At 37.9% G+C, this 21,964-nt stretch overlaps 1 protein-coding gene across 1 annotated transcript in view; it reads right to left on the bottom strand.

Annotated features, from left to right (window-relative positions):
• exoc4 (exocyst complex component 4) overlaps window positions 1-21,964 on the bottom strand; it is a 131,075-nt gene that overhangs the window by 94,433 nt on the left and 14,678 nt on the right. Inside the window, exons 8-10 of the mRNA XM_063460166.1 lie at window positions 19,912-20,080; window positions 7,789-7,934; window positions 6,851-6,939 (exon numbers count right to left, since the gene is read on the bottom strand). Of these exons, the coding sequence (XP_063316236.1) occupies window positions 6,851-6,939; window positions 7,789-7,934; window positions 19,912-20,080 (404 nt within the window). The remainder of the gene's footprint in view (window positions 1-6,850; window positions 6,940-7,788; window positions 7,935-19,911; window positions 20,081-21,964) is intronic.

Here is a 21,964-nt window from a genome sequence, read left to right as displayed (position 1 = left end):
TAGTCACAGCCTTCTCTAAATGCTCCATCACCCTTCTGAGTGGTCCAAGTGATACTGAAAACTAACCTTGTCCTAACCATAATATATTCCACAGAGAAAGAGTGTAACATCACACATCACTTGGCAGGACCATGCCAGTCTTACACATATATTATCTGAACACGTGGCTTACAACACCTGCCAGTCCCGCCCCTAATATCCCACCCAGCATCACCTCCACACCCATGTCTCCTGCTAGACATTTTTCCATTTGCACCTCTTCTCTCTCCCCTTTGGGGTGTACAAATCAGTTTGACAAGGAACACCACTTCTATCATCCCACTCTCTCCCACCTCTACCTTTCCCTGTTTCCTTCCTGTCGTGGGAATATGATGCTATTATGCACAAACAAGAAGCCCCTAATACAACATAGGCTTTTTTATGTACTTCAGACTGAGCATTGGGTATTAAGGTTGGGCAAGAAGGAAAGCTGTTTGTAACTACAATGCTTGTGCAGGGAGACTCGAACAGACTGTTTTCTGTGCCAGACACACTGTGAACAAGTCTATTTGAATATCAAAAGGGAAATAGGGAATGTGTGAAATAGATTTGGAACCGAGTTGATTATGAACACTTCCAAAGAGAGAGGGGGAGGTCAGAGGTTGGAGTGTTGGCAGAAGGAGTATGTGCACACACCTACAAGGAAATTGATAAGTTTAAAGTGTGTATGTTTGGTTATGTGCACATATGGGGCAAGTATGTGGCGACAGGCTGGCTTTGTGTACGGGGGGGGACTGTCACTTCAAACATGCCCCGGGGCAAGGCAATATAGTACAAAACACAATGAGCGACCACGGCACAAAGAGAAATAAAATTTAAAAAAAAAAAGGCTTTAAATGCATTATGGTGTGTCGCAAGACTGCAGGAGTTATTGGGATTTATTCACACTTCACCTCCCAGATGACCACTGGCATACTCTGATGCCTTCACACAACAAAGACGCAATAAAAAACTAAAGGAGGAGGGTGTAAACGTGTAGAGGCTGTGAGATAAGCAGAGGAATATGAGGGAGTGGTGACACATCTATGGCTAGAAAATTGCTATTTTCATCATTTATTCATAGGAAATGTGATTGAATCTGGATGAGGTTCTTTGATTCCGAAGCAGTGGTTTGCAAAGGCTAGCAGCATACCCACACACAGTATATACACACATTTAGACAGACAGCTGAGGATTTGGTGTATAAAAGGTATACAACATATAAACTCTAACTTGCAGTCTCATATACATACATGCGTTCCAATCACATATTCCAGATGTGGCTACATATGGAGTTGTAATAGAGTCTTTAGATGAAGCATTGGATTAATTGAACCGTTCAAGATGAGAAAGCAAGCAATTAAGTCCTCCAGTGTGTTTGTATGTGTATGTTGGGCATGTGACCATGTGCCTGTGTAGCTGTGTGCACATGTGTAACGATATATGCGTGTGTATACAAAACTTGGGAGACATACATTACAGAGCATATTAATTTCAAACCCATTAGAGATTTCTGATTGTGGACAAGTTATGAAACCATAACACATTAATACTGCTACTCGCAATAATGTTTACTTACATTAGAGGCTGGAACTCATACGACACTACAACAAACACTGTAACCTTTCAGAACAAGTGTGTGTGTGTTTTTGGTATTATTTTTACTATTTGCAATTTTTGGCCTTAATTGATAGTGACAAACAAAGGAGAGAGAGAAAATGTGTGAAGAAATTAAGGGAATGGTATTCGCCAAAAGATCTGACCAGTCTGTCTCGCCGTTCAAAGCAAGCTTGTCGTCTACACGCCAGCTATTCATCTATCACATCACCCCAGAGTAGTGCTGCCAACGAATACTCTAAATTTGATTATAATAATTACATTTTTTTAAAAGCAGCACTACCAGCAGCCATCTGTGTTCTGAGCTACATAGAATGCAAAGTTGCTGCTGGGGGCAGCATGCACTCTGTGGCAAAGTCAGAACAGCTGTGTGGTGTAGGGGCAGCTCTCACTCCTTCAAGCTTAAGTTACATTGCTGCAGGTGCAGAGATAAGGGAGAGAGAGGTATTTAGTGAGAATCTTTTAGACTACTGTTATTAGGGTAAGTAAGAGGAGGAATGTCACTTCAACACCTGACGGTGAGCTACAACGAGTCATACTATTTTCCAAAATCTCTGTTTTTTTTAATGTTCTTAAAGTTTTTAGCTTTTTTATTTCTGTAAAAAGTAAAAACATTAAAATAGGTAAAAGGAAAAAAAAGTAAAGTAGCTTAAAAACATACAATGGGGAAAATAATTATTTGATTACCTGCTGAATCACTTGCAAAATAATGAACAGACTCTTTATTTTTTAATTCTTTTATGGTAGTTTCATTTGAATAAAGAGAGAAAGAATATCAACCAAAAATCCAGTAAAAATGCTTCACATAGTTACAAATTAGAAATTGATTTCTATGTCACTGAGCAAAATAACCATTTGATCTTTACAGAAACTCTCTAAATCCTTTATCTTTCTTGGTTGCACTTTGATAACTTAAATTTTCTATAGGATGAGGTCTGGACACCTGCTTTTTTCTTAGCCACTCCTTTGTTGTCTAAGCAGTTTTTCTGGGTCATTGCCATGCTGGAAGACCCATCGACAAACTATCTTCAGTGTTCTGGCTTTACTGACTCTGAGAATGGTGTTTTTTGGGCCATACTCAGCATTTCTCTTCCTCGAAACACAGTGAGTCGAGTTGATGCCAAAGAGCTCAATTTTGGTTTCATCTTACCACATGACTTTCTCCCAGATTCGGAATCATTTAGATATAAACTGGGAAATTTAAGAGGGGCCTGTACATGTGCCTTCTTAAGCAGCAGGACCATGTACATGCTGCAAGATTCATTCTTCTTAATCCAGTGGTTTAAGAAGATTCAATGTCCATTATGCTGTTGTGTGTTACCAATGGTATTCTTACTGACTGTGGCCCCCACAGAACATAAACAAACCCCTCCTCTGTGGTTGTGGGCTGATCCGCCACCTCTTTCCTGATCAACCTTACCCGATGAGACAAGATCTGGCATGGTGCTCCAAGACTGTACATTAGCTTAACAGTTAATAAGTAATTAATTTAACAGTTGTAAATCATGGCTTTAAAAAAAAACTTCACAATTCTAAAGTCTCAAGTGATAAGACCCAATGGGGGTCAATTTAAACCTGGGACACTTCAAATAACAACTGACCTAACCTGGCTAAAGAGACTGCACTCAGTGCACTTGATTTTGATCAGTAGATATAAAAAACTGTGGAACCTTAACTGTGCTATATAAAAAGATACTCAATAAGCCTTATTAAATTGCTAACTTAGAAAAAGATTGATGCAACACAGGAGCCAGATGGCTTGATAATGAAATATATTTCACAATTAATTGCCCGATATAATTAATACAAGCAAGCCCAATTATTGTGTAAGTATGTAAAAGGCATGTCTGTGTTAAAACGAATGAACCTACAGAAGCAGTTGTGCCTCTTATTTCATTGGTTTGTGGAGGCAATGCAATATTAAAATGGTTTAACCATGTATTAATTTTTTAATGAATGATGGCATTTGACTCTTTGGTCAGTGTTTGACAAACCTACCCAAAAGCAAGTGTATTTTATATTGATGTGATCACACATAAAATGTCAAGGATGCACAATAGATCAGGGGCTTTAAGATAATGATAACAGAAACTTAAAGTATTGTTAACTTTGTTCCGGAAATTTTGTTGAGAGTAGAAATAATTTTTCAGGATACACAAGAGAAAAGTGTAAAATATAACTCCACTCAGTAGTAGTAGTTTATTCTTCCTCGGTGTTATTTTCTTATGCCCTAAGGGAACACAATGAGCTTTCACATTATCAAAAAGCAGCTAGGATGTCCTTGAGGCCTTTCGTAAAGGCAGAACAAATGGGGCCACACAGAAGACAGTCAGGTCATCGTGCTCCAAATGGCTCCACTGAGCCAGTCCTCTTTCACATTGCCCCAGAATAGTGAGACCTCACTAAATAGAGGGTTCAGTTTCAAAAAAAAAAGAAAGAAAGAAAGAAAAAAAAAAAAAGAAAAGAAAAATCCTACACAAACTTAAAAACTCAGCCATGAATGCTGATTTTTCTATGTCACTCCTCTGTGCTTTTAATTGTGATACTAATTGCTGGTAACAGTTCAGCCTCATTACCCATGTGTCAGAAGATTAGCTAAACTCTAAAGCTTTGAGCATAGAAGAAAACCTAAGAAGAAGACCTAATCTAACTTGATTTTATTTTATTTTTTAAAAAGCTTGGTATCTTTCAGTACTGTAGGTTAACAATAATCTGCATCGAAAATTATCCTTTGGCTTTTGTAGCCCACACATGCTTATAAAAATAAATACAGAAAGGTCTGAAAGTAATTAATCTGTTGAAACAGTTAAATAAGTCTACAAAGATGAAAATATTTCTTTGTTTTTGCTTTGGCCCTGAAATTCTGTAGTGGTGCATCTCCAGAAAGTATCACCAGAAAGTGCAAAATTCAAAAGTATCTGAAGTTGAGAAGTTTGTGCATTACCATTTTTATGCATTTGTTAACGGTGCATAGCTGGATTTAAAATGAACAATCAAACTCTTATTTCCAAGACTCTGTTGGTGAGCGTTTCAGTTAATAACTATATTGACTTGAAGCAGACCGTTCAGGGGAAAAAAAAAGGAGTTTAGGAAACTCCAAGTAAAAAGACAGAAAGACACACATGACTAAGCTTTAAGTGTTGAGTAATCCCAGAGCTAGAAGAATTAATCAACTCAATCTCTCATTTCTAACTCTTTTCCTCTCCTTCCTTCCCTATGGTAAGTTTAATTTGAAGAGAGAGAGAAAAAGTCCCTTTCCACACTGTCTCAATACATATTTTTCTAATTTCTTCCTTCAGAAAGCTCTTAATGGCTTCTTCGCTAGACCCTGATGAAAACAATGACTTTTAACCTCCCTCCTCCTTCATCCATCTTTCCCCTCCCTCCATCACAGCTGACTTATTTCACTTTCTAAATGATTTCTTACTCCTTCATTCTCTTTTCAGCCATTCAGGCCTTGGCCTGGGCTTGTGGTCGGTGCTACGCATTGTGACAGGTGAAATGAAAGCCCAGAGAAATCTCATCTTCTTATAAACCCTTGAGGCATTCAGCCAGTCAAAAAAAATATTTTTCCACCTTCTTTCTGAGGCACCGACAGATGGAAGAAGAAAAAAAAAAGAGCCGTTATATGAAGACCATTTGGGGTTTTCCTTCATCGACAGTTAATCAGCGCTGCTCGTTTTGTAGCAGTGGGGAGCTGGGGTAGTAGATTTTGCATATATTTACAGACTCAGTGCAGTATGAGTAGCATTTCTTGTCAAGAAAAGAAGTACAGCCGGCATTGTAATTTCAGCCTTAAGCAAAATATCTAGACTAGCCTAATCAATGCCGCATTATTTATACAGTTTACCCCTGATAGTTATAATAAGTTGTGCAGACAGTGCTAGAGGATCTCTTTTGCACTTTTTTTTTTTAAATCAACTAGTCTTTTCAAATTACCTTTTTATTTTATCTATACTATGTCAACAAGGCGTTTGGTGTGAAAAAAAGGCATAGCAACAGACAGCAGCAAACAGTGCTGTCAGGCATTGCTGATTGAAACCTCAAGGTCACAGGCAGAGGAGCAGAGCCAGGCAAAGAGAGGAGGAGGAGAGGAAAGAGAGAGAGAAGAGAGAAGTCGGGGCAGCACAACAGTTTAGACTCTCCAGGGTCTGGCTGTGTAGCTCACTCACTGTGCTATTTTGTGCGTGTGTGAAAGTGTGAGTGAGAGGTTTTCAAGGCCTCTCCCTGTAGGCGGATTCTGCAAAGTCACCCCGGTCTGTGCATCTCGTCAATCTATCGCCATTTCCCTCTTCACACTCCTGTTGTCTGCCTTTCCTTTTTCTTAAGTGCGACTTCTCGAACTGCAGCATCTCCTCCCCATCTTCACAGCACTGTAGTCACATCTCTCTGACGCTATCATTCCTCCTCTTTACCAAACTTTTTCCATCACCATCCTTCCACCGCAGACACCTCCATCTTAGCCAAACATGACCTAATACCCCTCACCTTCCTCAACCTTCTTCTACTGTGTTCCTATTCAAAGCAAGGTCCACGTCTTTATGTCTTTTTTACAGTTTATGTTTTCTTCCATAACCCCTGTCCTTCTTTTCATCCATTTAGATGACCTCTCTATGTTCATGCTGCTCTTTTATTATCACACAAGTTGAAAAAATTCTTATCCAATTTATTCTATTGCTATTCCGTCAGTACTTTTCACATCATCTGGCCCTGTCATATCTTTTTCATCTCTTCCTCCTGCCATCAATCCACACTTATCATATACCAAGAAATGGTTGGAAACTTGAAGGAAAATAAGAAGATTAAGTGTATTAACGTGTGAACTTCTGACCATCACGGTGAAAAGGATTGTCTTACATGTCAGGTGTTCAATTAAGCTGAGAACTATGACTGCTGAAGCCATAGCATATGAGTCATAGTTTTCAATTATCGTTGTTCCCTTCTATCAGTATAGAAATGGTTCATCACAGAACAAGGGTGACCAGTCAGAACAAATTTGTACCGATTCCAAGCAATCGTTCTCTCTGAGGGGACAAGTGGACCAAACCACCCCGTGAAAATGTCTACCACAGCATAACAGAGACACCCAATGTCTTCACTATAGGTTCAAGGGTTCAGGTGTTCCTTTCAGTCTGTCCCTTGTCTGTATTAGAGAATCAGCTCTCTCCCTCTCTACTTTAAACTGCTCAGTTCATCCATCCATCCCTCTCCTCACCTTGTAATTCTCCACTCTTGCTGTAGAGCTCTCGCCTCTGTTCTCTCAGGTAGGCACTCATGCTGATGGCATGGGATGATGATTCAAACCTACAAAAGGCAAAAGGTTCAACAAGGGGGAACAACATATCAGCATAATACTCAAAGGTGTGAAAATGAGACACATACATGGAATTTAAATCCAGAATTTCATACATAAAAACACATTTTGTGAAGTTAGTAGTAACTGTTGCTGTAAACTACCTGACAAGACTACAGCTGTATGAAAGGTAAAACTATTATGATTTTCCTTAATAACTGGCATATAGTGTTACAACTGTGGGTTAAGTACCTGTGAGTTAAGCTTCAATGTGCTGTAAGCGGTCAGCATCAGACCATTTTTTCTAATCTTGGCTTTGTATGATATAATTGAGAAGGGATATCCTTAACGCTGCAATAGGGAGCCAATCAGAGGAAAGATTTTTTTTAAGGGACTTTGACCTTAAGTGAGTTAAAACAGCTTATTTCATAACAGATGAGTGCAGCAAGACCCAGTAAAAGACAAATAATAATTCCTTTGAAGAATAATAATTCTTTAGATATAATCCAACTAGAAAAATATGAAGCTGGAAATGGGCATTGTAGATCCCCTTTAATTAGTTGAGAAATATATGACTGATTAATGGTTAGCTAAGGACCCTTCACATAAAAACATGCTAAGAGCTCGATACCTCTCCTCTGTTATCCTCAGTGCACTGGTAATAGGAAGGAACACACTGCTCTACAAGTACAGTTAAGAATAGCTGGTCTGAAAGTGTACTATAATTCAACAGATTTTAAGCTACATAGATCATTAGACTCTGGTGTTTTATTTTTTGTGTTTCATGTGCTTTTCTTTCCTGCCCATTTTTTTCAAACTTGGATTAACACAAACATTAGAGAAAGTAATGTGATCCTTACTTGAAGAGCGACTGCTTGGCACGCTGTGGTTTTTTCTTTGCAAAAAAGGCAGCAAACTCACTGCCAGTTCTCGCATAGGAGAGCTGAGCTGAGGGCTCCGTAGCACTGCGGCTGTTCTTCACATCCAAATACTCCATAAGCAGAACCTAAGCAATACAAAAAACAATGGGTGAAAAAGTACAAATCTGAAGAAACCGTTTTTAAGAAGTAAAAATTGTTTCTAATGCAGGGGAAATATATTTAAGTCAATCTAATCACAAGGTAAATGTAGCCAAAATGCGTGATACACAAAAACAAAGAACTGGAGGAACATTTTGCAAATAATTAGCAACAGGTCAGTAACATGATTGGGCATATAAAGAACATCTTAGAGAGGCAGAGATTCTCAAAAGTAATGAGGGCCAGAAGTTCACCAATATGCAAAAATTACAAATAGTGGTGAAGACTTTTAATATCTCATCGTTTACGTTACATAATCTCATCAAAAGGTTCCGAGAATATGGAGAAATATATGTATGCAAAGCCTAAAATCAATACTGGATCTTCAGGCCCTCAGGCGGCGCTGCACTAAAGACAGGCATGTTATGGAAATCATTGCATGGGCCATCCACAAGGTTAAAATTTTATCATGCAAAGAAGATGCCAGCAAGATAATGCTAAACAACATACTGCATCTATTACACCAGCATGGCAGTGTAGAGGTGTACAGCTGCTGAACTGGCCTGTTTTCAGACCAACTGAATTTTCAGTAACTAAAAACATTTGGTTTATCATGAATAATAAAACAAAGAAGAATCAGGAATGTTGAGCAACTAGAATCCTTTGTCAGATAACAATAAAACACACTCCTCTCTCAAAAGTCCAGCAACTGGTCTCAATTCACAAGTTAATTTTTGCTACACAGTAGTAAACACAGCTTGTCCCAACTTTTTTGAGGCAAGTTGCTGCAATCAAATTCTAAATAAATACCGGTAATCATAATAATAATAATAATAATAATCTGTATAATCGGTAATCTAAGTTCTAATAAAATCATTGCATTCTATTTTTTTTTTACTTACATTTTACATAGAAAGTGACTTTATATTTTCGGTCTGCAGAAATAATGCAGAAAGAATCACAACCAGTTATTAACTTTTAAATATTTTCATTATTTACATTTTTTAAATTTTTTTCTGCTGTATAAAAAAGCAAGTTAAACATCTATTTTGAGGGGCTGTTTCTTAGTAACAGTAAAAATGACATTTGTGATAATAAAATGTACATTTATAGAACAATTATGCAAACTCATCTTGAGGAGTCTTTCTGGATAAAACTTTTTTTTTTTTAACATCACAAAGTCACCTGTATCATGTTTTAATGTAAAATGATAAAACTCCTTTTTTTGTTGGTCTGATATGTATACCATTTATATGCTTTATCTTAATACTACCTAAACTCTGATATGGTAACATGAAGTGCTTAGGCTTACTAATGACTCACAATCGAATGCTTGGAGCTTGACCCTCCTGCTCTGTTCTGTTGTCAGATTATTCATGTAGAGCTTTCTTTATATCCTAAGGTCTTTGTACAGCAGGTGTCCTTATAGATACTAGGAAAAAGAAAATAGCCTCATTGTCTAGTTTGGTTAAAAAAATGACTTCAAACACTTAAGAGTTTGATTTTAACTTTTTGGATAATTTGGGTTTTCATAGCCAGACCTACAGACAGATTACATGCTTCTACATGTTGTCCACATGAATTCGCTTTTGTCTTTTGTTTTGTTTTGATTTCTTATTTAATTTTTATATAGCTTTTTATGACTGTTGATCTATACACTGTTGAGATTGTAGTAAATTTCACTGTACATGTTACAGTGACAATAAATATGTTTCTATTCCATTTTATGTCCTATTCTAGTACTGCTGCTCAATGAAGAGCTTTAAAGCAAAGTATTGCAAAAAACTAACCAATGTAGATTTGTTTGTTGTTGTTTTTTTTTCCTTTTGATTTCTTGACAGCTCTTGTGGCAGCTGTGGAGAAACATCTATTTTCTAGAATACTATTATTTTTGGTTGAATAAACCCACAAACCCTTTGGTGACTCATGCGTTCATATCACATCTGATGGGAAATTGAAACTTTAGATGTCTTTTTTTTTTTTTTTTTGCAGATAAGAGTCTGCTAAAAAAAAGGCTGGGGATAAACTTTCTTCACACAGCAGGTTTTATATTTTTTGTGGCCTTCAGTATAAACATGCATCAAAAATAATTATGAAGAACAGACCTCTGGACAGAAGGCAGCCAACAACATGACTGGGCACTATTGATGACTGCCGAAAAAATTCTTGTCATCTATTTCTCTGATCTGTCTGCGTGATCCATGGTGAGATCTATCAACGTCTTATCATGCTTCATAAAAATCTTATCAATTTCTAACAATAGTCCAGAACAAGCACATTGAAACACTGGCCAGACTCAGAAAGTTCACTTCCTCTCCTTTATCATTCTATCTGCACATTCCCTCTGTTTCTTTCATTGTCTCATTTTTCAAAATCTCTTAGGGCGTCATCTCTCATTTCTCACATTTCTATTTTTTCTCTGTTGCTCTCTCTACCTCATCTTTTCCTTTCTCTCTCACCCTTCTTCATTTCTCTCTCTCTGTGTGAATACATATGTTCTAAAATAGCTTCCCATATCTAATAGCTTCATAATTTAGAAGGGCCATTTAGCCTGTGTGTGTCTAATTCTGAGACGCAGTGTGGGTCAGCCCAGAATGGGACAGGAGTAATGGCTGAGCAGATGGAGATCCATCCCAACCATAATGATGTAATTAACACTGCGGAGAGCACCCCTCCCATCAAGCACGGGAAAGCCTTCAGTCGCTAAAATTCATATTAATCCAAGTGCAGATCCATGGAAATATGATGTGGATCGCATGATCTCAGGTAAAATCTTGTGTTAGATTTAGTTAAATGCAGATGTTTTACTGGAATTTTTTTAAAATGCCTTTTAAGCCAAAATGGACCCAAAATGAAAAGGACCCAAAAATCTTTTATAACTTACACCATATAAATTAAACAAAACTGAAAATATGGCTTTTGGTCACAGACACTCATATAAATACACAAGCTAACTGTTCTTGCCAACACACTTCCCCTGATCACATACAGAGCTGGAAAACATATTACACACGCCCTCTCCAACTGGCAACAACAGAGCGACCACTTGCCACTAGCCTCATGCTGCAGCTAATCCTATCAGTGTATTAATTACTAATGATGAGCTGATGGAGCGAAACCCCGACTTGCTTGCAAGCTAACACCCAAGCAGACTTAATGAAATGCCAGCGCTGGGCTGATGAAGGGGCTCCGACCCTACTTAAATTGCATTAGCCCAGAGACAGAGTGAACTTTGGAGGCAATTAACTGGACTGTTAGGACAGAGAGAAAGATAGAGGCAGAGAGGGATGGGAGGTGGAAAGCAACACCGAACGGGAGAAGAAAAGAAGGGGAGATAACGGTGCAAAAGAGCTGTGGAAAATAGAAAGAGCAAAGGATTATAGGTGGAAGTGAAAACTGAACAGAATGCTAATCGGAAAAAGGAGATAAAGAAAATGAGGAGAAAGACCCAGAGAGAATACAAGTACTTAAGTAACTAGTTAGTATTTGCTGATTTAACACCTTTGAGCAAAGTTTACAAAGAGAGTTTGTTTTGTCATCTCTGCTTAAGAAATCTCTGACGAAGGCACAGTCCTCTGCAAAGTATGCTACAGAGTTGTTAACTTACAAAAGTTCTTCACATCAAATGTTCAAATTATCCATTACGGAGATGGCTCACTGATGAAGATTTCATTGCTCCTAACAAAGTTACTTTGTTGTAAAGCCAAACCAATGAAAATGTGTTTTAATTTGTAGTGGTGGTGACTAAATACATCTTACTCTTACTCTACAGTGTGAAAACTAATTATAAAGAAAAACAGAACCATTTAAGAGGCCGATGAATTCATCCTTGTCGCTTGTCAAGAGTGTTTTAGTTTGGTTTCGAGTTATAAAATGACAAGTAAGTTATTTCTTACTGCCACGGATCAAGTTTAGCAATCTACATATCATATAAGCAAACTACAATCAGTTATGCCATGATGTCCAGAGTCTGTTGAACACAAACAAGGCACAACCTAGTTGCTTAGCACTGACTGTTCCAAATATAGCATTCATGCATGTAAACTTAGAGCCCAATCTCAGTGTGTGAGGATGGTACCAACATTAATCACAGGCAGCTAATAATCAATCAAATGTTGGTTGATTTGAAATGTTGCAGGTGGCAATAGTTTTGGCCTGTTACCTGTCTCCCACTAATACTGTTTAATGTGCTGTAGAGGCATTTATATGGATCAACACTGTACTGAAGCATTTAATCTTATTCCAAGATAATGACCCTGCAATCTAAATTCATCTCTGATATTTGTTGTAATACCAAAAAGTAATCCCTCCTATCAATGCAAGCAAGCAGACTCAGCAAACTTGCAAAACTACTCCTAAGACCTGGATATATTGTACTTGTCTCAATCCTACGACCATGGCAATCTTATCGTCAGCTTTTCTTTCTCCCTCTTACCCTTCAGGTCAAGCACCTGAAATCCTATTAAAGCTACTATTACTGCAGGCACAGATTCTCTTACTGTCACATGCTTTTTACCAAACAGCTCATCTGTGAAGCACACAACAACGGAATACTGAAAATAAGGAACTATATTACAACCGACATTGGTGAAAGTATATTTAAAAGAGGAACAGCAATAAATAGGGATTTGGAAAAGCACAGGATGATTATTCAGAGATAGAGGGACATGGAATCATAAAAAAAACAGGGAAACAAAAACCAAGGCAAATGCAGTTGCAAGTGATATAAAATACAGGTCCTTCAGAGTCAGCTCAGGAATGATCAGCACTGTGACTGCAGTTGCCAAATCAAAGCGAAGGCTCAGTATTTCCATAGCAAGGCAAAAACTCGTGAGACATTCATTCACTATTATTCAGAATGGCCACAAAGTCCATTCCATTTGGCAACCTACATTCCTGTATTTTCCTAATCTCTTATTAAACCAAGGTCACGCACACACACACCAAAAACAGCATGTCTACAAATGGTCTGCTGAATTGGTAGTACTAATAGAGAAACAAGAATTCCTGGGACTATACAAAAAAAATAATGCTAGAAAGCTCTCTTAGCACTTTAAATACTGGCAACAGCTGGTACCACATGGAAGGAAACTCACATCTTTCAACATCTCCTTTTGTTTAAACAGCTCAGGTGAAGAATCAGCCAAATAAATATTACAGCAACATCTTGCTATGAGTTTAGCTGGATCACAATTATATTAGTCCAGTGGACTTTCACTTTGACTTCCAATTAAAGGTGAGAGAGATGATGGAACACACACTTTGAATTCCCTAAAAAAAAACTTAGATTCATGGGAAAATCCATGAAACAGAAACAGGGAGGCTTTGACTAATGGGTCTTCACAGCAAATAAGACTAAGCCTACAACTTCCTGTGACTGGAGTGTATGTTTGTGTGTGTGAGTGGGTAAATATGCCAAACACTTCTAAAGAGATGACAAAAAAAATAATAATAATAACAATAATTTTGCCAGCGCTTTTTAACCAAGATGTTTGGTACTTCAGTAGATTGGGTCTCATCCCAAACTAAATCAGTCCAATGTGCTGAGTGCTAAGTTAAATTAAAAAGAAGGGAACCTTAATGGAAGTCAGCCTTTGTTATTCATTTCCAGCACTCCCATGTATTTCTTCCTAACTGAAGTGTCCTGATGTCACCTTTTATGCTTGGAGGAAGTGTATACTCATCTTTCGTTCTGTCCATTAGGGCCCTAACAGCTCAGCAATCAGTTCAATTATGGAAGCATCATTCAGATTTTTGCAGGTGAGCACTAGTCATTGTGTAAACTAAGCAGTCAATTGGCTAAAATTAAAGGAATAAATATCACTTCAATCTCTCTCCTTGTTTCCACCTTCCTCCTCTTATTAAGTAATCTTAAAGCAGCCGAGAGAACAATCTCAGCACTTTGTTTCTCTTTTCAAGTCTTTATTGAAATCGGCTGTCTCCCACTAAATCCCTTGGCTAGTGTCTTGTCACAAAACATTGACTGATATCCCTTGCTGCCAGTTTGAAGTTAAAGCCCAAAGTGTCCTTGGCCGTCAAAGAAAAGGGTTCTGTATACACCCGGTATTGATTGTGTTCCAGAAACTTCAATAACCTTCACAAGTTCTGACAGAGCTTCAGCCACAACTACTCTCTCAGCGCTGAACTCTTGCTAAGCAGCAGGAGTTCCCACCTGGAGGGGCTGCATCTAGTCAATCTTTTGAAGGCTATCTTGTTGACAGAGGAAAGGGAGGTGTGTCTGAATGTTCACTGAAACCCTTTTTACTCGTCTGTGTCCTTGCTGTGTCCTCAACATTTTTTTGAAATGTAACAAACACTTTAAGTGTATTTATGCTATAAACAATAAATGTGTTTTTCATTCTCTTTTAAGAGATATTTAGAACAGCAGTGAATACATCAAAAGGATGAAGATTAATGGACTTTTTAGCAGAGCATATGCATCAGCAATGACATCGGCTGGTCTGACTGCTATCTTGAACAGGGAGCTAGATATTTTTGAATAATGGATCAAAACAAACTGATACTTAGCACATCCATGGTAAAAAGTATGGTACTCAGTTAAAGCTATGACATGAGGCAGTAATACCATATAAACATACCAGCCATCCAGCAAGTAAAAGGAAACCAGGCTCTTGGGCATTATCCTATACAACAAACCGCCTTGGTCTACACTCTACAATATGGCAGATATTGTATTGTATTGCATATTTTTCAAATGTCACTCACATTTTTTTTAGGATATCTCAGACTTTTCATCATCTGTTGTAAATGGATGGTTAATTGAACCTGTTCTGAATGTACTTGTGGTTCTTTACACCATGAGAACAGTAAAAATTTTAGTTTTTTATAGATTAATATGAAATGGCCTTGCTGGCCCAGTGTAATTGAGATTTATGTGGCTCATGAATTAAAATGAGCCTGACTAGATTAACTGGAGAATTCCTTTCATTTTAAATATAAAGTTAAAAGATACTGCTTATATGTGACTTATTGGTTATATTCTACTAAACTAACAGCAACTCCACTACATATATTAGTATGCTATGTACATGTACTGTACACATAAAATCTCTTGATATTAAAGAGGTGGACAACTGTAATAGCTGCATATGAGACACCCTTTATTCAAAAGATTATTCACACATGCCAGGAACATATCGTACAACCATCAACAACTAAAGACAATTATTGCTAAAATATATGTCAATGTTCAGTGATTTTTTACGTATCTGGTGTGTGTGTGTGCGCGTGTGTGTGTCTATTGGGGGGGGGGGTCCACAGACATGGTAGACTTCCCTCCACTCCGCAATATGTAAATATTACAGTCTTTGGAGGCCAGAACAAATGTGACACATTGATTAAAATGTTGGGTGAGAACAACATAGCGATGTCTCTGCTTCATATTTAATTAAAGGAGCTTATTGTCTTCTGGCTGCTCTCTGGCAGTTCAGTTCTACTCATTTTCACTCTGTTGATGAGCTGATTTCGTACAATGCATATTTAAGCCACTTGTGTGTTCATATTTTTTTGATACAAACAAAACAAACCCCTTTTATTATTCAATAGCACAAAAAAAGATTAATTCACGAAGCAGATATGGATCAAGCTATAGGCTCTCTTCCTAACCAAAAAACCCTAAAAGACCAGGCAAATAATCAGGAACACAAGAGCAAAGGAAAATAGTAGAAAACTCTGCAGGAAATTCATGGAAGCAAGATATCCTAAGCACTCTGAGAAGTAAGAGTATTACAGGGAGGGAGGATTTAAGAAAATATAGCATGAGGCAGGAAAAAGCAATCGTATTAAAGTTCCCTTTTTTAATATTTCAATCTTTATTTAGAGCATCATAAAAATACTTCAGTCCACACTTGTAGTAAATTTACCTTTTGCTTTAGTAGAAAATATTAATAGCTTGTGTTCCCTTGTGAAGTTTCAATAGTCTCGGAATCAGTTCTTTAGGAAGACTGATGGTGAACATCCATATTTTCAAATACAGTCTCAAACATCCTTGTGTGCAGAGAGGAAACCACTCATTAAAAGTATTATTTGCACTCTGGTCACACACCAGAGGAGACAACAGTTTCAGCAAGCAGTCACACAACCAAAAATCCTTGTAGTATGTGTAAATGGCAAGCTAATTAACAAACTTTTAGGCCTCAAACCCAACAGAAGACGAGGTCAAAGGGTGATGATGGACGCCACTAGCCAGACTGCTAAATATAGATTTAATAACATTCTCACTGGACAGTCTTGATTAAGAATGTACGTAAAGGTTTATGAACTGTGAGATTTTATGAACTATGCTATCCAATTACCTGGTAACGTATTGCTGCTTCCATCTAGGTCACAATTCTAATGAAAGTGATGGATTTTCTCCTTTGGTATATATAAAATGTTGTTTTGACTAAAATTTTAATTCAGACATCATCATATTAAACAGTCCGGGCCTGCTTAACTGTCTGATGTCGTAGTATATTTTCGATGTCAAAAGAGAAACTTTATAAACTAAATATTTATGGATATACCAAAATTCCAGTGAGTTATTTCTTTGACAAAACAGAGTGCTTTGAAGAAAAGCATCATTTCTGGTGAAAAAAGACGGAAAAAATTGTCATGGATAGATAGGGAGTAGGAAGGGCATTTGGTGACATGTGCTTAGAAATGTAACTTCAGTGGCGGTGTAAATAATCAATAGATATACTTGCACACATTCTACAGAGAGCCACTAGAAAAATTGCAAAGTGGCATTTAAAACACTCCTTCCAGCCTCAAAACTACCGATTACCATACAGTCTTTCATGCTTTGAATCAATACTTCCACACTGAAATAAACAACCAACAGAAGCATCTCAGGCTTTTCTGAACATGGATTAGGACCATTACATGCATCCTGACTTTAGAAATCTTGTTTACCCGCTCCCCATTCTAAGCCTACCGGGCCCCAGTCACACACTGATGAACGGAGTCTCTCTGCCAAGGCCTTGTAACTAGGTGCACCGTGTGTTTCTGTCAGCTCTTGCATCTGTCTACTGGTATGTCATGTGGAAAGGTCAACCTGGTTGCTCTCAAAGAGGGGAAAAAAATAACACCCACCAAGAGGTTTCTGTGCCCATCAAACATGTGAACTGCAATAAGAGGCACAAGACAGGCTGGGATTCAAATAATTTAAGGGCAAAAGGATAAAGGATATTAGTAAAGCTAGTGGTAAAAGGTTTGGGTTTTAACAAGTCTCTCCTACTTCACTGATACCTTTGCAAATACTGAACTAACAAGATGCCTGAGTATTTCCTCACCTTTTAGTGGGGATTCTTCCTATTTGGACCCTTTAGCCTTCTGTCTTAATTTGTGTTATACAACCACTTTTCACAGTTGTGGATAGTCATTAAAATGGCCAAAATCTTAAAATAATAAGGCCAGTGTATGTACTAGTACTGTAATGTGTGATGTCAGTGAGAGAGGATATCCTTAATATGGGCATCTCAGGCACACAGCTGTGACTGAGAGCACATAGACCCCTCCCATCTACTGTTTTGTTTAGGAGGGGCAGTCAATCAAATGAAAGTTGGAAGCCATAGTTCTGCAGTAGTACTTTTTAGGATGCCCCACTTTAAAACCTGATAAAGATTCACATTGCACAATTGTTATCAATAGATCAACAAGCTGCCATTCATTTGCGTCTAAAAATAGTTAACTATATTAATTCAAGTTGGTATCATGTCTGTGTCCCACCTACAGGGGCTCATGCCAGCAGTTTGGCCCAACTCTATGGTGCGAGAACCACTAGCTTCAAGAAAGCAGGTGTGAAATAAACCAGCTTGTTTCAGCCCAGTATGTGATAAATAAGAATTATTTTGAGCTGTGAATCATTCAAAACAGTTCTAGTTGAGTTAGAGAATAAAAAATATGGAGCTAGTCAGCACACAAAATTTGAAAGTATTACTTTTAGGTGGCCTATTCTGCAGTGAAACATTAAATGGAACATTAAATAAGAGTTAGAGTATTTATGCAAAACTAAAGAGAAACAAACTCGAGTGAAATGCATAATGAGTGACTAACATAAAGCTCACAACTAAAGTCTGGCTGGTGCTGAAAAGGCTCCTGCCCCTTTGTGGGTCTTAAGGCGTGAGATAAGAACTGGCTCAGTATCTAATAAAATTTAACAGAGCCACTATGGGAGCAGTAGGAATTTAATTTCTCTCATTGCTGATATGTGACTCTCTAAGACAGAGTGGGCTAAACGAAGGGGGTGAAAGTGAGTGTGGGAGTTGTGAGAGAGAAAAAGAAAGCCAGATAATGAGATTAAGGAGGAAATTACAAAGAGCAAGAGGGGTATGCACAAGGTATTGGGAAATTGAGAGACTGTAATACAGAGGCAACAGGAATGAAGCTGAAGGAAAGAGGAAGGGAAATGGAAATGCAGGATCATAGAGAAAGACGAATGAACATGCAGGGAAATGGCAAGGGGAAGGAGGGATGGACTACAGGCCTTTTTATTGATATAATCAGTCAGGAAATAATAACACGAGTGACTGAATAAGAAAACCTCATCTCACATAATGAGTATTCTAATCAAGAGATTACATTATCTCCCATCGCAGAGCCAGGGGACAGTGGAGGCCCTGGCAACTGGGTGTTGGCAGTGGTCGAATGCAAGTGAATGGTTTAATGTCTTATATAATGATGCTGGTACAGCAGAGCAATTATAGTGCATGCCTATGCTGTTTCACACCCTAGAAACCCATACACACACCTAAACACGCCTTCATTTGTGCATGTATGCATGCCAGCTGGAAAAAGAACTAAAGTAATTGGAAGCAGAAGAGCCCTAGTGCGTGAGTTAGAAATAGATGGGTTTCCAATTTAGTATTCTGTCATTTTATTTATTTTTACACTTGTATGATCAGTAATGAAAGTAGCAGTAATCTGTGCAATCAATTACCATGGCAACATTAAAGGCATCCAGGTAGACCCTTGGAAAAAGTTTCTTCCCTGTTTTTCCACTAGAAAAAAAAAAAAATCTGCTGTGTTCATATTTTTTTATATATGTATTCACACTGCATCTAAATAGATGCATTTGAACAGCCTATTAATATTAAAGAAGACACATCTCATCCACTCTAACAATATCAGATGCAGATAAGTACATGTGTAGTTATCTTTTGCAAAATCGGTCGGAAAAAATGTCATAAATAAAAATCACCCAATCAAGGATGAAACACAATCAAGGTGCATCGGTGTGTTTTTTTACCCATTGTTAGGTATAAACACAAACTGGGACACAGACGCATGCCAACTGTCACAGATTTTCCTCTGAGAGTCACTATTGGGTCAACTGAACAGCTGCTCACCCCCCCTCATCCAATCAGACAGGAGCAAGGATCAAGAACCGAGCATAACTACACGCCAATTAAAGAACCTTAAATTAATCCAAGCAATCAAGCCTCCTCTGTATTTTTCTCTAGCTACTCTTTGCTGACAGACTGAATGCCATCCATCACATTGCTGCCTGTTTCTCTACTGATTAATTTACTATAAGTGAAAGTGCTACAAGATTGCTATAAGAAGGGGGTTGGGGAGATAAATCTAGAGTGAACAAATCACTGTGGCACCGAATGAAAAATAAAAGCCTGAGGGTATGTTAGTGTGGGAAAAGAAAACAAACAGGTCCCATTTCTAAACAGATAAATAGCCCAATAAGGGTTGTATACTTTAAGTTGTAACGGTACATGTAAGAGCCACTGTAAGAGAATAATATATCTCAGAATAAATTACAAATCTATTTTAATCTACTGGCCATAAAGACATGGTAAAGTTAAACTGTTTCATATTATTCAAGTTCCTCAGACAGATGACTAAAATATTCCTAATTATTCTGTATAGCTTCATTTTATTTACATCTGTTTTTGTACACTTGATTGTCAGATATCGACTGCATTTCTTTTACCATTGCTGTTGACAACTAACCTGTAGTACAGTCTGGATCTTAGCAGAGACATCTGCTTGCTCATACAGCTTGATGCCCTCTTCTTGGGCCTGCACCCCGATGTGATTCAGGTGGGTAAGCACCACACTGTGAGCCTGGGCCACTGCCTTGAACTTATCGAACAAGAGCTCAAGCAGTTCCAGCAGAAGCCTGCAGAGGGAGCCAGAGAGAGCAGAAAGGAAGCGAGGAAGAGAAGGGAAGGGGTCAGGAGAGTCGGGAGTAAATAGAGACATGGGGAGAGGATAGAACGGTGAACGTAAAGTACAATTATAAAAAATTTCAAACAGTAGTTAAAATGGTATATTTAATTTTTTTATTAAAAAATAAATCTGCAGTATAATGTTTATTTTATAAGCATTTCACAAAGATCTTTATTGTCTATACAGGCACTAAAATAGACAAGCAGCATTACTTCAACTGGGCACTTTATTTGTTAGGAAAATATATGTCTTCTGCAGTAAATCACATGACTTGAGATTTCCATGTAAGGAAAATAGAGAGCTACAGGTGTTCTAAGGCAGCTTGTCAAGGTTATAGAATTATTTCCTACCTTTGACAAACAATCCCCAAAAGTCAAAATACACAGATTGCCACCTGTAAAGACCACTCTGTCATGTTTGCTTAAACTTCACAATTAAGAAAATCCATTAAAACTACTGCAGAACAGTGAAAGGTTTGATAATAGTATGAGCCAGGTTTCAAATTATCTTTCTCTAGTATGGCATTAAACAATACAAGTACAAGTACAACAAGCTACTGTGAGGAATGTATGCAAATGCTTTATAACATCAAGGGTGAAAAAAAGCTCATCTAAACTGTCCAAAACAGCAGAAAAATAACATACAGCTAATAACAGATAATCTACCCATGAAAAAGACCATTGAGACCATTTCAAATGACCAATATTCCAGGAACCTGTTTTCATTTACAGTTTTCTATTTAACCGGGACCAAAAAAAACAAACAAAAAAAACAAGTGAGCTTCCCAGCCTGGACTCAAATGAACAGGCACTCTCATTACTTCTAAACGGCTCCGGCTGAAGAAGAGAGCACAGCCAAAACCAAACTGACCTTCCACTTGATCTGAGTGCTGCAGCCTGGATGGTCTCATCTACACTAATGCTTTCATCCAGACTTTGCTACATCTAGTTTCTACACAAGGGCAAAGCTTTCAAGGTAAAGAGGGAACACAGGTTACATTAGTTGAGTGTGAATGGCTTCCTAGTGCAACCAAGCTAGGAAGTAGCAGTGTTAAAGTTAAATTTAATCACTATTTGTCTAACGTTGGTCTTTCGGTACTCTCCTCTGCCATTTTAATTAAGTTTTATTCAATTGAAAGCAACAGAAAGATTTATTTTATTGCAATTTATTTCAGTATTTTGTAGCTTGTCCGTTTTTTGTACTGTTACCATCCTCAGAGTTTTGGGAAGCAGCCAACATTTTCTGTGAAGGTATAAAGGAAATAGAGAGGCAAGATGCATGCTTCAATGGGGACCATTTTGGTTGGTTGTCTGTCACTACACCCACAGTAACACAAGTAAATGTTATTAATGGAGAGAAACAGAGGAACAAATCACTATGAGCTATAACTCAGAGAGTGTAAGATGTTCGTGACACAAAGACAGGGACCTTGAAATGCCAATGACTCTCATGTATAAACATGAAAGACTGACAACAAAACAGAAATGTAAGATAAATGATATATGATCACCAATCTCCAAAAAAATAAGCATAAAAAACTACATAATCATGCATGCATGCATAAAGTTGGGCACCCAAAAGTTACGGCTTTGACTTTGACACTGCTTTTTTTGTTTAATCCCCAAGCACACTCTAACCACCCCGGCCCTTACACCCACAAACACACCTAGCTACGTGTAGATGGACAAACAAAGTGTAAACAGTCCTCCTCATTATCTCCCAGTGGAGTCCAACCTAATCCATATTGTCTGTTCTTTGAGACCACACTTCTCATTTCCTCTCCCGATCGAAGTTGACACACACGGCTGATGAAGAACCAGGAGAAATGGCAGGG

This window comes from Pelmatolapia mariae, linkage group LG17, assembly GCF_036321145.2.
Source record: "Pelmatolapia mariae isolate MD_Pm_ZW linkage group LG17, Pm_UMD_F_2, whole genome shotgun sequence".
Lineage (NCBI taxonomy): Eukaryota > Metazoa > Chordata > Actinopteri > Cichliformes > Cichlidae > Pelmatolapia > Pelmatolapia mariae.
Note: the sequence above shows the minus strand (reverse complement) of the source record. Positions and strands in the feature narration are given on the sequence as shown.